General features: G+C 32.7%; 1 protein-coding gene and 1 long non-coding RNA gene across 3 annotated transcripts in view; both read left to right on the top strand.

Annotated features, from left to right (window-relative positions):
* LOC132712801 (uncharacterized) overlaps positions 1-6,386 on the top strand; it is a 45,309-nt gene extending 38,923 nt beyond the window's left edge. Inside the window, exon 13 of one of the 2 annotated variants that reach the window (XM_060695236.1) lies at positions 5,057-6,386. In XM_060695236.1, the coding sequence (XP_060551219.1) occupies positions 5,057-5,909 (853 nt within the window). In that variant the 3' untranslated portion in view covers positions 5,910-6,386. The remainder of the gene's footprint in view (positions 1-5,056) is intronic. The other variant, XM_060695237.1, reaches the window with a different exon arrangement.
* A 4,198-nt stretch (positions 6,387-10,584) lies between these two features.
* On the top strand, positions 10,585-16,516 carry LOC132712800 (uncharacterized). The gene is made up of 4 exons (XR_009623353.1): positions 10,585-10,843; positions 11,088-11,185; positions 14,843-14,988; positions 15,736-16,516. It is a non-coding gene; the product is annotated as an uncharacterized LOC132712800 (long non-coding RNA).
* Positions 16,517-19,176: the final 2,660 nt, after the last annotated feature.

The raw sequence follows: 19,176 nt of genomic DNA, 5'->3' as shown, positions 1-19,176 counted from the left end.
TTATTTTGTATTCATTTAACTGTTAACTTTTAATTAGAACAAAACCTTCATTCCTGAAAAAGTACCAGGTATTTATTACAAGGATTACCCGCTGGTTTGTCTTTTGTGTATGCTTATTCTTTACAATTTACCAAATATTTTGTTTTTTAAGCCAGTAATTGCTGTTATCACATTTTTATACATGTTTTTTTTTCTTGAAACTGATCATATTCATTTTATTTTGTAAACATGCAAACTATTATTGCATGATTATCATTATTAAAATTTATTATCTTATCAGTATTCAAAATGAGCTCTTTAAAATCATGTGATGCACCTATGATTCAAACATCATATCATATATCACCCTTCTGTGTAATTTAGTTACTAATACATTGGTTATTATGTGTTTGCGCTGTAATTGGCCCTTCATTTATAGGGCAGATAATTTGTACAACTTATGAATGTAACAACCGTTTTCTTAACATGAGGAATTTTTGCACTTCGATTTTGTATAACATATTTCTTAGAGGTGAATACTTGGTTGCTGCTCGCCATTGTGCGATAATGGCCCGACGATGTTCATAATGACCCGAGGACCGCAGACCCTCGGTGTCCATTATCACCACTCGACGGGCAGCAACCAAGTATTAACGTCTTTAAAACCTACGGAATACCGTTGAGGTCTTCGTGGTCAGCAGATTTAATGTACTGTACGTCATGCGAAAAAATGATGACCAGCTAAACGTATTGCACTATCGTATTGTCGCCATCACACTATCGCATTGTCGCATTATCGTACTGTCGTCATCGCGTTATCGCACAGTCGTAAAACCACGTAGACATAACGGTTTTCCATAAATACCTACATTTAAATATTGCGCTTATCTTGGTTGTCGCAATTTCTAAGAAACGTACAGGTTGTCATTTTATACAAATATGTCTGTCATTCAGTTTAACAAACTAGCAATTGATAGAAGGAAGGGGTGCAGACTTTTTGAACATATGCTTATTAATAAACACGAAACTCACAGAATTATAGGTACAAACAATGTGTTCATACATTTGGTTATAATAGCGGTTTCTTTTTATACACCAGTTTTTGGCAAATTCAACCCATATTTCTGCGCGCTTTAAAAATGATTCAATACCAGAAATTAATTGAAATTAGGTGTGGAACTAGTTTCCCCCAAATACAAGTGCATACGATTATATACGAAATTGATATTGTATAAACGTACAGTCCGTTTTGTACTTGCAATATAAATTGATAAAATGTGTATGCATATACCCGGAAATACACACCTTTTAAATCTTCGTGGGACAGAATTTTCTGTCTGTCAAACATGTGTATATGTATATTGAATGTCTGTTAATCTCGGGTACATGTATAACAATGTACATTCAAAAATGGCTTACACTCTTAATGTTTGATAAACTTGGTTATAGAAGCATTCTTAATGTGGAACAGATTGCCCTGATTCTTTCCAGTAATCACGGATACATAATAATTATGAACTAATTTACGCTCGATCTAACGGACAAATACTTACAAATGGCAGTCGGTGCGTGACTTGGATAGTATACAATGACATGTACACGCCCACTCATTTTTATACCCCCGAAGGGAAGACATAATATAATCGCACCGTCTGTCTGTCCGTTCATTCGTGTCCGGACTGCAACTTTGTCATACATTGAGGGATTTTGAAATAACTTGGCACAAATGTCTACCATATCAAGACAATGCGTTGCGTCCAAGAACCACGTCCCTGTCTCAAAGGTCAAGGTCACACTATCATTTTGAAGTTTCATATAATCGCAATTAGAGTAAATAGGTACACACATTCGTGTCCGGACTTATAACTTTGTCATGCATCGAATGATTTTAAAATAACTGGGCATAAATGTCTACCACATCAAGACGATGTGTCGCGTCTAAGAATTACGTCTCTTCCTCAAAGGTCAATGTCACATTTTGAAGTTTCACATTATCACAATTAAAATCAATAGGTACACACATTCGTGTCCGGACTATAACTTTGTCATGCATGGAATGATTTTAAAATAACTTGGCATAAATGTCTACAATATCAAGACGATGTGTCGCGTCAAATAATCACGTCCTTACCTTAAAGGTCAAGGTCACACTACCATTTTGAAGTTCTTTTTATCACCATTAGAGTTTATAGGTACATAAATTCGTGTCCGGGCTGTAACTTTGTCGTGCATATAAAACCTGACCTGGATATTCACGATGTAACAGTAGGTAGGCACTTTCAGTAGTTATTTGCAGTTAACTTTTAAATTTTCCCTAATTACATGTATACAAAGCCCGACCCGGATATACCTGATGTGTACCCCGTATCGCTTAGTCAAGTTTGAGCTAAGCTCTGTTACATCGTGAATATAAATCATTTCTGCGTAGATTACACTTTTTTTGGTGAAAATTGGTTGGTTGACAATTAGCAAAGATCTCGGAGGTAAAGTAAAGCCTGGTGGTAGTTCCGCCGGCGAACCTATTATGGATGAAATTTTTAAAAACAACTTTCCATTGCTGTTTTATTGAAAATAAGATATTTTAAACACATTTTAAGTAAAATAGATATTTTAGTAGTAAAAAAAATAGTGGGCGTGGTCATGAAAATGTATACTATCCGAGCCACGCATCGACTGCTTGGTGATACTTACCGATGTTCGATTCCCCCAAAAAGCAATCACAGCAGTCTCGTCAAGTGGCGTGGGAGTCCATCAGTTGAATACGTGCAAATCCAATGAGCGTATCAAACTGATTTTAATATTAGATATAACATTACTGAATCAGGATCAACAACACAAATGATAGTTCGGAATTTAGTAATTTAAATCATAAGAGGAAATCAATTGTAATGTCACAAGGCGATATTTAAATATACTGGCAAAATATTCCCTTCATAGTTATTGTTAAGAAGAAGATGTTTTATCTTTATAAATGACCTGATGTTTTACATAGTAATTAATTACTTTGTGTGTATTGAATCATGTAAAAATCCCCAGACATATTTGAATATAACAAGAAATATAACAACATCTTAACATTGTTTACAATTTCTGGCTTTTGAAATTTTGATATGCTTTGCTTAATGATTGACCACTGTATTTCAAATTAATATTTCTATGCTTTACATGTTTTATTGTAAATCATTTATATGAATTGTATATAGTTTAAAGTGACTTATAGGCCCAACTAACTAACTACCTAACTAACTAACTAACTAACTAACTAACTAACTAACTAACTAACTAACTAACTAACTAACTAGCTAACTAACTAACTTCCTTACTTACTTACTTACTTACTTACCTACTTACTTACTTACTAACATACTTACTTACTTACTTGCTTACTTATTTACTTACTTACTTACTAACTAACTAACTTACTAACTTAGTTACTTACTTACTAACTAACTAACTAACTAACTAACTAACTAACTAAGTGGGTCACAGCTGAAGTACGTAATTACAACGTAGTTACAATATAAAAACAGTTTAAATATACACCATATATACACAATGTATGAGGGGTTATCCAAAAATTCGTTGACTTTTTAAATATCTCTTGAACGTCAGCGTGTACTGTAATGAAGTTTCATCAGCATACCTTGTAGAATACCGTTTTAAAAGGAACAATTAAATGCGTCAATAGATAATGATTTTATATTGCTTTTGAATAAGCACATACACAGCACCCGGCGCATTGTAGAAAATTTCAGTTAGTCATCGTATATTTTTTGCTAAAAAATAATCATTTACGTAGAAAACCCGCTAAACATCGCATGTTTCTTCTAGGACGTCATTAAAGTATTAAAATTCTTTAAAATTATGGATGTTATGTCTTTTGATTTTTATTTGTTCGTGTCGTCAGACCAAACAAATAATGGTAGCGAAATTTCAGTCCCTGATGTGCTTATTTGCAAATAACGAAAGTAGTCCAAACTCCTCGAAGCGGTTACTTCCCTTGATATGTACACTAACACCGAAAAAATAAAGGAAAATCACTGCGTGACAGGCGCATTTATTTTCGTAAAGAAAAAATATTTCTTGATTGGTCGAAGATGTCTAATATTGTGTTATTCTTATAGATAAACATGTTTATATTAAGCTGTATGATTGTTTACATCAGTGTTAAACAACATGTTTACCATGAACAAAATATATCGAAATTAATAAGGTTACAAACCCTAATTTAGAATGATATGGTTTTCTTCATAGATCACGCAGTCAATTTACTATAGTTATAACACTGGAAACAGCATTGGTGACACTATACAAACAAATTGTTTTATAATCTCACAACCTTCACCTTTCTGACATTCTGAGACCCAAACAAATTCAGCGCCTTCTGTGCTTTGATTGTTGATATTGCCAGAAACGCCAGACGCCGATATTGTTTACAACGGGAAAATAACGAACACGCAGAAATTAGAAAATCGCGAAATCATAAAATTTTAATGTAATTTGGATATGATACCTACTAAAACACCACAAAAACAATCAGCAGGCGAACAGATAAAATAAAATTTCACGATTATTAGTGTTGTAAGTGGCATAAGAAAGTAAGTGATATACATTACTTTGAGAAGCAGGAACGGTCATTGACTGCGTAACATTGAAGCACAATTTGTACGTTATTATGACGTTGACGTCAAATTATTTTGGAGTGCGCCGCTGTCGCCGACATGTGTTTATGTTAAATCAAATATTGTTGTATATATGAAGTTACTTACATGATTTTTTCTATGTTAATTTGTTATTTATTCTTCTAAGAAGTGTTATAATTTCAAATCAATATCTCAAATTTATTTTAAGCAACAAAGAAAGTTCACGAATTTTTGGATAACCCCTCGTATATACACAGACGTCATAATGTGAGCCATGTTAATTAAAGTCATGTCATTAAAACTAGTGTAAAAGTACATAGAACTTTTTGCACTATGCTAGATGATTGTATAGCTACTGTTTGTCGATATTTTTGTTTGTGATATATAATTTATTACATTGTGTCAAAAATTAATTGTTTTTTCTATTTATACAGCACATGTCTTGGTATAAAACAAGTTACATCTGAAAGGTCTTATGATGAACAGAAACGTCGTCTAGCCATCGAAAGTATAAAAAGAAGTTATAACGTTAGAATAGATAATACTTTAATAAATAAAGACAACAAAGATCAAGATGAGTGTTTTATCACTAGTATGTGCATGCTTCCTAAAAATGAAGTTCTCCTTGCTGACCTCGGGAATGAAATACTGAAGAAATTGAACAGTTCATACAAGGAAATAAGCTACTGTGATGTACCTGAATATCCCTATTCTGTATGTTATATAGGCAATGATACAGCTGTAGCTAGTTTAGGAGGCAATACCATACAGTACGTGAATATATCAGGTAAGATAAGCCTAATACAATCAGTGACGCTAGATCATGAATGTTTCGGTCTAGCTTGTCACGGTGACACACTCTATGTTAGCAGTAGAGACACAATTTACAAATATGACAAAAACTGTAAACAAAAACAAGTTATCTATCATTATCCGAATAATATCTTCAGTCCCTCAATTGCTATAAGTGACAATGGTGAGCGAATCTACTTATGTAATGATACAGGTCTAACTACAATAGATGCCAAGGGAACTCATTTATTCAGTTCAAAATTTAAATATTATATCATTCGTGATATATGCATTGTTGTTGAAGGTATTGTTCTTGTATTAGATGAATCAAACAATCTTCATCAGTTGGATTATACAGGAAAAAAGCATCGGACTGTAGGTAGAATGCCATTAACTGCGCGTTCTATGTGTTTTGACAGAGAAAGATGTAGACTTATTTTTGGTGGTGATGAAGACGAGATAAATGTCTACAAATGCGAGTTTTTGCAAAGTTAGTTAATAAAATTGTTGTGGTAAACCAAGAACCAAATGAAAAATGCATCGCTAATCTACTTTTGTTTATTTTAATTTATAAGTTTGTAAGTTTACTTTATTTCTTCATCCAGCCATTACTTAATATTTTGATATCGCACTTATTTACCTTGAATGTATTTGTAATAAAGGTTGAATAGTTACGAGTTTGAAACTTTTTAAAATCCAAATCGAGACTATTAAACAACAAGACTGTCTTCGTTAAGGGCTTACGAATTAACTGATAATTGATTTATTCCGCATATATCAATTGTAACTAACATTCCGACAAATTGCTAATTGGGCGTCTACATTATGTCATATCTTAGAAACAGTTTTAAGGAAAAAAATGAATAATTGATAATTTATTGCTCATAAGAAAAACAAATTTTCATTACAAATTATCAACGGAAAATATACAACGAGACATTCATCGTAAAAAACTTCAGGATGAAATACTTCCCGGTGGGTACATAATCCTTCTCTGATCTTTCAAGCTTAAAATTGCTGCAAATTTGAATATTCGTTAAGGGAAAAATAAAGACCATCTGAAACTTGATTTTTGTTGTTGTTAGTGGTTGTGGTGGTTGTGTGCGTGCGCGAGCGCGCGAGTGAGCGTGTTTGCATGTGTGTGTGGTTTGAAATGTATTTTGTTTTACAGCAAGCACTTTGAATTTCAATTGATATAACTTATTATGCATATTAAGTTATAATTTAAACTCAATCAAATTAAAACCAAGAAACAAGTGATTGACTTATAAATCTTTATTTTTGGCGTAACTGGCTAAGAAACATCAGACCAAATGAATGATTATATGATAAATATAACTTAAACTGGAAATAAGACATAATACATGTTAAAAACATTAAGACTGGTGTAGTCCGAGCCAGTATGCTTCCTTCTTTCTTGGTATTGGCTTACGAGCCTAATCCCCATTAGAAGCATACTGACCATCTTAACCAGAAGGCATTGCTCTTCAATGTGAGAGGCGGGGATGGATGGTGGTGTAAAATTATTTTTCTAAATAGATGTGCGTGTGAACAAAGAGCGCTGTGGAAATCAAGAGGCTGCATACGTTTAAGCTGCTGATGCGGGTCCTACCTTGTTGATAAGGGAGCTAAATTTAGTCACTTGTATTAGAAACCGGATATAGGTCAAGTACTGACGATGTAAACATCAAATCGAAAGTAGAATTAATTTTGATCTATCTTGCATAAACCGCGTTTACTATGTAAACTTCAATTTAACTTAGGACAATCAAAATTGCATAGTAATACTGTTGAAATTAAGGAGAAATACATGTTTGCGCAAATACTACAATTATATCGGGGAAGAATAATAATATATTTACAAGGTATTACAATTTGTATCATGTTTGCATCATTTCTAAATAGCGAATTATGCGGTTTTATTAACCTGTTTATTGCATACTGATTATATCGGTCAATGCACACAATATATTAATCTTCGATATATTTTGGATAAGTTCCTTGAGATGTTGGCAGTAATGTGTGCTTTGATATGATTTGTGTCTATGAAAACAAAATACTCATCGTTATAGCGAAATAGGGAAAACAACGGATGCCCTACGTGTAGCATAGGTGCATGTTTTTTTTTTTTTTCGTTTTTTTAGGCTGTGTTTGCTTTTTTATGCTGTTCATTTTGTCTCAATATGTTTTTCCCTTATATTGGTAAAGTCTATACTCTTTTGAAATAGCATTATTTAGGAATTCATATTTAAAATTCATTCGGATTTGTCAATAAACATTACTTCAATACCGTGAAACATATTACAAATCGAGTCTTAAGTTGCTCCATATCCGTGTAGAAGCAATATATCCATTAAGATATTCTGCAGAAATAAAAGAGTATGTCTTAAACAACGGCAACAGTAGGGATCGACCTACACTCTTCTTATACATTAGACAATCACTTAACAAATTGTTCTATTTTACATGAGACGACGATGTATAGTTTAAGCTGGTGTGACTTTTCAAAACTTGAGTTATTTACTCCATATAAATTCTCGTAAACTACACGAAAAGAACCGAAGAGGATTGAAAATTCAAATGAGTGCTATAATGCATTTATAATTGCCTGGTCAATTATATCAGATTAGACATGTAGTTTAGGAATGTGATTATTTCAATCTATGCTACATGCTTATTTAGAGCATTTGATATAGTTGATGAAATCAATGTAAATGTCAATGTTAAAATATTGGCAAACGTATGTCGCAGGTGAAGAAAATTACCTCTACAATTCCTTATTTCAAGAATGCTTATAATCTGAATTGATGCAGAATGCTGTGACACTGTCAATTGCTGTTTGCAACATTATTTACCATAACACTGTTTTTTTCAACTTCTTTACCATTCATTTGTTGTTAAAAACGCTTTGCAATGGTGCATAAGTGTTTGACCAATAGGACCGATTAAACAAATTATTTAGACAAAAATAACATTGTACTGGAAACGTTAGGTTTTGAACCTAAAACAAAATCATTTCATAATTATTTATTAAGAGAATATAATTACATTGTATTTTGTTACATGTTATTATCTTCATATGTGACATTTTAACCCGAGCACAATAAACAAAAATGTCTTCATATTTATTTATAGTACGGAACAGTCCATTCTTATACTATATAAGTTAGTGAAATGTTGCACGTCTCGATTGCTGAAAATTGTAAGAGTGTTGATTTAATGTTGCAATCGCTCAATCGGTACAGCCGTAAGCTCTTAAGGAACCTCATTCATGGCAGAAAGCTACTGGGTTTCAAAACTGTTTTATGTTGTTGATTTTTCCTACAGTATTATTCATAATTATAAGAAACTACAGTATCATAATGAGTTTTTATTCAAACGAGTTTTTATCATTACATTTTTTATTATAAATGTATGAATATTACATTGAGATACATAAAGCCACTTTAATTAGATACTGATTACTGATACTGAATAAAACGTTCAAGTAGCATCCTATAATCATGTAATGAGAACATGACATAATATAGACCTTAAACTATGTTTAGAAATTGTCAACATATATAAATCGGTCCCAATATAGTAATTATGCAAGAGCTGGTGAAGCTCTATTAACAATTTTATTGACATTCATTTCTTTCTTTTTTTTTCAAAACTCGAGAGATAATATTACCTTTAGGCTCGGAATGACAATAAATGAGTGACAATATGAACATTGGGCAGATTAATCTGAAACTAGAAATGTGTCTATAGGGCACGGGCGCCCCCACCGCGCCACTGTTCTATCAATCTTATGACTCTAGGCCAAATATTTTTGAAAACTAAAAATCTTTTACTAAGTAAAGGGCAAGAACTTTACAAATACTGAATAAATCCACAAGCAAACCCCAAGGAGCATAAGTAAACATGCTGACCAACATTCTTGCAAACTTTCCGGCCTAATACTTTAATTTTAAGCTATGCATGAACAAGTTGAAAAGTGCAAATTTATATTACTGTAAGTAAAGGGCAATAACTCTAAAAAACTGCAAAAAAATCCACATGCAAAGTCCCAGGTGCATAGCTTCACAGTGATGTGAATCATTATTCCTGTATTTTAGTGATGTTGATCATTATTCCTGTCAAGTTGGTTGATTCTTACTCAAGCACTCAAGGAACAAATAACAACAAAATGAAACAGTTTTTACTAAGTCAAGGGAAATAATTCTACAAATACTGGATAAATCCACAAGCGAAACCCCAGGTGCAAAACTTAATATGCTGAGCAACTTTGCCGTAAGGTTTAATGACTCTATGTCAAATCCTTTTGGAGTTACATGCGATACAAGTTGAAAATTGCAAAAAAGTCAAGGGCAATGACTATAAAAATACTAAAAATATCCAGAAGAAAATACCAAGGTGCACAACAACACATGCTGATCAACATTCCTGTAAAGTTTCATGGCTCTATGTCAAATTCTTTTTGAGTTACGTGCGACACAAGTTGAAAATTGCAAAATTTTACTAAGTCAAGGGCAATAACTATAAAAATACTAAACATATCCAGACAAAAATACCCAGGTGCACAACTACACATGTTGATCAACATTCTTGTAAAGTGTCATGACTCTAGGTCAAATACTTTTTGAGTTACATGCGACACAATTTGAAAATTGCAAAATTTTACTAAGTCAAGGCCAATAACTCTAAAAATACTAAAAATATCAAGACGAAAATACCAATGTGCACAATTACACATACTGATCAACATTCCTGTAAAATTTCATGACTCTATGTCAAATACTTTTTGAGTTACATGCGACAAAAGTTGAAAATTGCAAAATTTTACTAAGTTAAGGGCAATAACTCTAAAAATACTAAAAATATCCAGACGACATTACCCAGGTGCACAACTACACATGCTGATCAACATTCCTGTAAAGTTTCATAACTCTAGGTCAAATACTTTTTGAGTTACGTGCGACACAAAAGTGAACGGACGGACAGACGGAAGGAAGGACGGACGGATGGACGGAAGGACGGACGGACAGACAAGGGCAAATCTAAATGCTGCCACTAAAGTAGGGGCAGAAAAACAAAATTGCTACGGGCTAAGTCAAAATGATTTCGAACTTGTTCCTAAATTATTGATTGAACATCACTGCTATTTCTGATTCGTGAAAGCAAAGTCCTGCATTATTTACATCGGTAATCGCTATTGACCCACCATTAGCGGTAGGTACATTACGGGGACACCAGCGAGGAGAGGTTACGGTAGAAACCGTAAGGTTACGGTAATAACCGTAACTCCGCCCTCTACATCCAACATGGCTACTGTAATAACAAAAAGCAACGATGAAGCTGAAAAAATGATTTTACAACTTGAAACTTAAAACAGTGGCCGATTTGTGGCAAGGAAAAATAAGAAGAATGGTGTAAGCTAGGCTACGGTAAATACTTTTGTTGCTTAGTTTATTTACTGCTTTTTATATATGTTAATTTCGCAGGACGATTCGTCCCAAAACTAAATGGCCCAAACTTTGCGCCAAAGACATTTCAGCCTTTTCTATGTTAAGCAATACGTGAATTGCCGACCAATGACAATGTTTTGTTTTTATAATATTCATGTGATTTAATTTGCTTTGTAAGATAAAATATGCTCTGATAGTATCATGTTTTGCTGATGTCTTTCAGAGCTCTGGACTGATCAGCTGATGCGCATATGATGAGGCTTTAGAAAAAAATGGAAGGAAATATCTAACCGTACAGCTAACCAAAAGTCCAAGCCATATGTAAGTCACTTACATGTATCTACCGTATATACCTACATTGGCAACCCACTATTACATACCATCTAGTCTTGAAATATCTAATTATAAATACCTACCTACACTTCTTGGCCACTATTACCTGCTATCTAGTCTTGAAATATATTATCAGATTGTTGTATGGCCCTATATAAACGGCTATTTGTAAATATAACCAGAGCCCCTAGGCAAGGGTTATATTGCAAACAGCCATTTATATACAGCCATATAACCTTTCAGCAATCTTTATAACAAATTTATAATACAGGTAGCATCATTTTTTAGAGAAAAAAGTAAGATTTCTTTATGAATCAACAACAGCCGTGTATATAAAACTATATAAACGTCACATTATCCAATGAAAAGTGACGTTACAAACGTGCAGTATTATGAAATAAATAATACCTACCTACACTGCTAGCCTACTATCAAATACCATCTAGTCTTGAAATATCTAATTATTAATACCTACCTACACTGATGGCCAACTATTAAATCCTATTTAGCCTTAGCATATATCATAATTATACCTACCTGCCCTTCTTGGCCACCATTACATGCTATCTAGTTTTGAAATATCTTATCATTAATACCTACATGTACCAAGGCTTCACTGGTGACCCACTATTAATCCTTTTTAGCCTTAACATATCTCATTGACTCATTATAATAACTACCAACACTGGTGTCCCAGTATTATATGCCATCTTTAGTCTTGAAATATCTAAACATTAATAACTATCTACACTGGTAGGCCATTATTACAAACTATTTAGACTTGAACTATTTAATTATTAATACTTACCTACACTGGTGGGCCACAATTACTAACTATATAGTCTTGAAATATCTTATTATAAATACCCTTCTACAATCCTATATATCCTTAACATATCTTATTTTAATACCTACATACACTGGTGGGCCCATTTTTATATACCATCTAGTCTTGAAATATCTATTCATTTATTCCTACCTACACTAGCGGCCTACTATTAAACCTTATTCAACCTTACTATACCTCATTATAAATACCTACCTACACTGGTGAGCCACTATTTATACAAACTATCTAGTCTTAAAATATCTAATCATTAATACCTACCTACACTGGTGTCCCACGATTAAATCCTATATATCATTAAAATATCTTACTATAATACCTACCTACACTGATTGGCCACTATTACAAACTATCATGTCTTGAAATATCTAATCTTCAATACCTACCTACACAGAAGGGCCATTATAACAAACTATCTAGTCTTGAAATATCTTATTATTAATACCTACCTACACTGGTGTTCCACTATTACAAACTATCTAATCTTGAAATATCTTATTATAAATACCTACCTACACTGGTGGGCAACTATTACAAACTATCTAGTCTTGAAATATCTTATTATTAATACCTACCTACATTGGTGGGCCACTATTACAAACTATCTAGTCTTGGAAAAGCTAATCATTAATACCTACCTACACTGGTGGGTCACTATTAAAATCTTATTTCAACCTTACTATACCTCATTATAAGTACCTACCTACACTGGTGGGCCACTATCAAAAACTATCTAGTCTTGAAATATCTTATTATAAATACCTACCTACACTGGTGGGCCACTATTACAAACTATCTAGTCTTGAAATATCTTATTATTAATACCTACCTACACTGGTGGGCCACTATTACAAACTATCTAGTCTTGGAAAATCTAATCATTAATACCTACCTACACTGGTGGGCCACTATTTTAATCTTATTCAACCTTACTATATCTCATTATGAATACCTACCTACACTGGTGGGCCACTATTACAAACTATCTAATGTTGAAATATCTTATTATTAATACCTACCTACACTGGTGGGCCACTATTACAAACTATCTAGTCTTGAAATATCTTATTATAAATACCTACCTACACTGGTGGGCCACTATTACTAACTAACTAGTCTTGAAATCTCTCATTATTAATACCTACCTACACTGGTGGGCCACTATCACAAACTATCTAGTCTTGAAATATCTTATTATGAATACCTACCTACACTGGTAGGCCACTATTACAAACTATCTAGTCTTTGAAAATCTAATCATTAATACCTACCTACACTGGTGGGCCACTATTTAAATCTTATTCAACCTTACTATATCTCATTATGAAAACCTACCTACACTGGTGGGCCACTTTAACAAACTATTTAGTCTTGAAATATTTTATCATTAATACCTACCTACACGGGTGGGCCACTATTACAAACAATCTAGTCTTGAAATATCTTATTATAAATACCTACCTACACAGGTGGGCCACTATCACAACTATCTAATTCTGAAATATCTTATTAATAATACCTACCTACACTGGTGGGTCACTATTACAAACTATTTAGTCTTGAAATATCTTATTATTAATACCTTCCTACACTAGTGGGCCACTATAACAAACTATCTACTCTTGGAAAATCTAATCATTAATACCTACCTACACTGGTGGGTCACTATTAAAATCTTATTCAACCTTACTATACCTCATTATAAATTCCTACCTACACTGGTGGGCCATTATCACAAGCAATCTAGTATTGAAATATCTTATTATGAATACCTATCTACACTGGTGGGCCATTATTACAAGCAATCTAGTCTTGAAATATCTTATTATTAATACCTACCTACACTGGTGGGCCACTTTCATAAACTATCTAGTCTTGAAATATCTTATCATTAATACCTACCTACACTGGTGGGCCACTATTACAAACTATAAAAATTTAGGTAGATTTAATCACTTGTGAAAATTTCTAAGATGATGGTTAAAATGTGCTGAAATTAAGGTTGTTGTAGACTAAAGATAATTTGGAATTAGATGGAATAACAATGTATTAGTCAGGTGTTATTCTGTTACATGAAATATGTTCATTATTGTAATCTATAAGATAATTGTTCAAATGGTAATTGCCTTTATATCACTTTTATCTCAGAGCTTTGAATCACAGCAGAGACTTTGGGTTCTTTTATGTGAGGAAGCCATCCAGCTAGCTAACTGAACCTCTGTGGTTCTACTCAGGTGCCTGTTTGTGCCTGAAAAAAATGCACCGAAGGACATTTAGGGTCTTCTTTCATCAGTAAAGTTGGAAGGTTGCCATATGACATATACTCTGTTTGTGTGACTTAGAACTGAAGCAGAAAAAATAAGTAAATAAAATGAAAAGCTTAAACTAGGGTTGCATATTATACATTTATTATACTTGTATGATAATTATATGAAAATGGTTGAATCTCTTTTATTTAATGTGAGTTACAACTGTTTGTTGCAGGATTCGCTCTGGCCTGCCTGCTTAGCTCAATAGGGAGAGCATTTAATAAATAATCCAGGGTTTATAGTTCAACATTATCTCTCTCACTGCTGATTAAAAAATCATGTAGAAGTAGTAGATCACTTATATAGAAATTGGTAGTTACTAGTTAATTTTCCAGGAAAGTCATTTAGGTGAATCATCTGCAAAGGTATAAACAAAAAAATGTGTTAAAATCTGTGTTAAAACCCTCAAGGCAGGAAATAGTTTGTATCAAGTACTAAAATATCACATTGTGTTAATCTTACATGTAAGAGGTAATATCTATATTCCAGAGAGCTGAACAAGTTTGGTTGAAAATCATGGATGATTTTAGCAATTGTCATCAAAGAACTTCTGGTTACTGTTAAGTTTGATTATGAAACTATCAACTAACCACTTCCAAAACAAATTGCTTATTTGTGGATTTTAGGATTTCTAGGTAAGTAAATCATTTCTAAAACTAATTCCAACACCAAATGGTACAGTCTGGTACTTATGTAGGTTGGTCTTAAATGTCAAATGTATAACTTATTTCAGGATATTAGGCATTAAGCCATTATACAAATAAAATGTATATTTCCTGCCCCTTCTGTCTATATATAGGTTAGCTATTACTTTCAAGAAGTTGTTTAAAAAAGGAAATGTGTTCTTTTGTATACTATATGTATAAGAAAAGAGCTGACAAAATTGGCAATCCGATATCAAATTTTGTAGGCCCTAATAATGCAACTTAAGTAATATTTCCTGACCTTATGTCTAAACATAGGTTTGCTATTTTAAAAGTTGCAGATAATGTTAAATCTATTAATTTTGCAAGAATCAGGTACAAGAAGAAAGCATGACAAGTCTGTTTTAAATAGCACTTTACCTGCTCAACTTGTGAAATAGATATTGACCTTGCTTTGAATTTAGAACCGCTAATTCAAAGTTTAGGTGAATTAGAAAATAAACTCAAAAATTGAGCTGCCAACAGTTGAGGACTTGGTAAGACTCCACGAAAGTGCAGGCTGGCCTGCTCTTTACTGTGACAAAGGCTAATGGCCCCATGTTCCACCAGGTTAAGGGTTCAAGTGTCTGGAAGAATGAGGGTTGCATATTGATTATTACACATGACATGTATTTAACTTATAAATATTTTGTTTCTCATGATTTTCTTTTGACATTAATTTTTTTTTCTTCTTTTCAGGTCTGGTTGGGTATACAGTATGGAAGTTTTATATTAAGCGGATGTGAAAAACCAAATCAAGGGTAATGGATGACACCATCAATGAAACAGAGCAGAAATATAGCACAACTCTAACAATAATGACAATAGTGTACACAAACACAAGAAATGGATCAGCTTGAAATTAATGGATTTTTAGCAGTTTTAGATTTTTTTTAAGTTACAGTTTGTTTCATATGTAAATGATGTTTTAAATATTAGTCAGAACTGCTTCATTCCATTGTTATAAGGTATATGTTGTAAAATTTTGCTATTGTCAAATTTGTTACCTGTTTAAATAACTCTAATTATCACATAAACCACGGCACATGAGTGTAATAAAGCCATTTAATAAATCAATATTACTCTAGTGTAATAACACTTTGTCATGACGTCATAGAGTTATTGCGCGCTAATGTTAGCGTTACACTATAGGCGCGTCAATGAAAATGACTCATTTTAACTATAAGCCGTTCTCTTTTTGGGTATGTGATAAATAGAATATTATATTCGTATAGGTTCCATACTAAATTTATTGAACAAGTTGAATAAAACAATATTATGCTCGCCAGAGGCTCGTATAATATGATTTTATTCAACTCGTTCAATAAATTTAGTATTAAACCTTAGTAACATGTACACTCATCCAATATCCTCTATTTAGGATGCTTTTTGAAGAAATTTACTGAAAGTAGCTTGTTTTTATACTGTAAATTAAAACTAATATTCATGCTATTGGTATATTTTTTAAGAAACCTCTTTAAAGTTAGAGTTATATGTACTTACACAAAATCAAATCCTTTTTATTATTAAAAATTGTAGCTCTCTCTCTATATATATACATGTATCTATAGAAGTTAAAATTGTAGCTGTTTAACCATTAATTTTGTTTGATACTGGAGACAGATAAAGTGTAACAATCGTAATTATTCTATTTCTTTTTTGTGTGTGTTCTGACAACAGTTTTTGTGCATGCAGCAGTTTGTCCATCTGTTAGCTGGCAAATGTAAGCTTCAATATACAAATACTGTAGTAGTATGTTTTGTGCAAGGTCATTGTCCAAAGGTCAAGGTTAGACTTGGGGATATATTTGGATAACTTACTGTAAAATTCAATTTTACCATATGAGAAATTTTATATTAGCATGATATAACAATCTGTAAACACATTGTAAACATACTAGATCAACACCAAATTGAACATTTTGTCACCTCAGTGCAGTAACAGATTAACCCATTACTGCATTAATGATAAATTGGTGTATTCTGTAAAAGATTTTGTGCTACTTCAATGTATTTCTGTTATAAATATAAACACATACATATTCAAACATATTCAAAGACTAGGTAACTAAATGGTCAATTAAACAACATTTTCAGACACCCCAATTACAATGAGATGTAATATTTAGCCAAAACTGTAGGTAGTAAACAAGATATATAAGGACACAATGTGATATAATAGTCGCTCACCAATTTTGGTAGGTATAATTAATTAGATATTTCAAGACTAAATAGTTTGTAATAGTTGCCCACCAGTGTAGGTAGGTATTAGTAATAAGATATTTCAAGACTAGATAGTTTGTAATAGTGGCCCACCAGTGTAGGTAGGTATTAATAATAAGATAATTTATTATATTTCAAGACAAGATAGTTTGTAATAGTGGCCAACCAGTGTAGGTAGGTATTTATAATAATATATTTCAAGACTAGATTGTTTGTTATAGTGGCCCACCAGTGTAGGTAGGTTATAATTAAAAGATATTTCAAGACTAGATAGTTTGTAATAGTGGCCCACCAGTGTAGGTAGGTATTTATGATGAGGTATAGTAAGGTTGAATAAGATTTTAATAGTGGCCCACTAGTGTAGGTAGGTATAAATGATTAGATTTTCGAAGACTAGATAGTTTCTAATAGTGGCCCACCAGTGTAGGTAGGTATTAATAATAAAATATTTCAAGACTAGATAGTTTGTAATAGTGGCCCACCAGTGTAGGTAGGTATTAATCATTAGATATTACAAGACTAGATAGTTTGTAATAGTGGCCCACCAGTGTAGGTAAGTATTTATAATGGGGTAAAGTAAGGTTGAATAAGATTTTGATAGTGGCCGACCAGTGTAGGTATGTATTAATGTTTAGATTTTCCAAGTCTAGATAGTTTGTAATAGTGGCCCACCAGTGTAGAAGGGTATTTATAATAAGATATTTCAAGACTATATAGTTAGTAATTGTGGCCCACCAGTGTAGGTAGGTATTTATAATAAGATATTTCAAGACTAGATTGTTTGTTATAGTGGCCCACCAGTGTAGGTAGGTATTCATAATAAGATATTTCAAGACTAGATAGTTTGTAATAGTGGCCAATAAGTGTAGGTAGGTATTCATCATAAGATATTTCAAGATAAGAAAGTTTGTGATAGTGGCCCACCAATGTAGGTAGATATTAATAATAAAATATTTCAAGACTAGATAGTTTGTAATAGTGGCCCACCAGTGTAGGTAGGTATTCATAATAAGATATTTCAAGACTAGATAGTTTGTAATAGTGGCCCATAAGTGTAGGTAGGTATTCATAATAAGATATTTCAAGATTAGATAGTTTGTGATAGTGGCCCACCAATGTAGGTAGGTATTTATATTGAGGTAAATATTAAGGTTGAATAAGATTTAATAGTGGCCCACCAGAGTAGGTAGGTTTTCATAATAACATATTTAAAGACTAGATAGTTTGTGATAGTGGCCCACCAGTGTAGGTAGGTATTTATAATGAGGTATAGTAAGGTTGAATAAGATTTCGATAGTGGCCCACCAGTGTAGGTAGGTATTAATGATTAGATTTTCCATGACTAGATAGTTAGTAATAGCGGCCTACCAGTGTAGGTAGGTATTAATAATAAAATATTTCAATACTAGATAGTTTGTAATAGTGGCCCACCAGTGTAGAAGGGTATTTATAATAAGATAATTCAAGACAAGATTGTTTGTAAAAGTGGCCCACCAGTGTAGGTAGGTATTTATTATATTTATTATAAGATATTTCAAGACTATATAGTTAGTAATAGTGGCCCACCAGTGTAGGTAGGTATTTATAATAAGATATTTCAAGACTACATTGTTTGTTATAGTGGCCCACCAGTGTAGGTAGGTATTTATTATCAGATATTTCAAGACTAGATAGTTTGTAATAGTGGCCAACCAGTGTAGGTAGGTATTTATAATGAGGTATAGTAAGGTTGAATAAGATTTTAATAGTGGCCCACTAGTGTAGGTAGGTATTAATGATTAGATTTTCCAAGACTAGATAGTTTGTAATAGTGACCCACCAGCGTAGGTAGGTATTCAAAATAAGATATTTCAAGACTAGATAGTTTGTGATAGTGGCCCACCAGTGTAGGTAGGTATTTATAATGAGGTATAGTAAG

Source organism: Ruditapes philippinarum, unplaced genomic scaffold (genome assembly GCF_026571515.1).
Source record: "Ruditapes philippinarum isolate M1 unplaced genomic scaffold, ASM2657151v2 ctg5497_1_1_1_1, whole genome shotgun sequence".
Taxonomy (NCBI): domain Eukaryota; kingdom Metazoa; phylum Mollusca; class Bivalvia; order Venerida; family Veneridae; genus Ruditapes; species Ruditapes philippinarum.
This window is presented reverse-complemented; position numbering and strand designations above follow the sequence as displayed.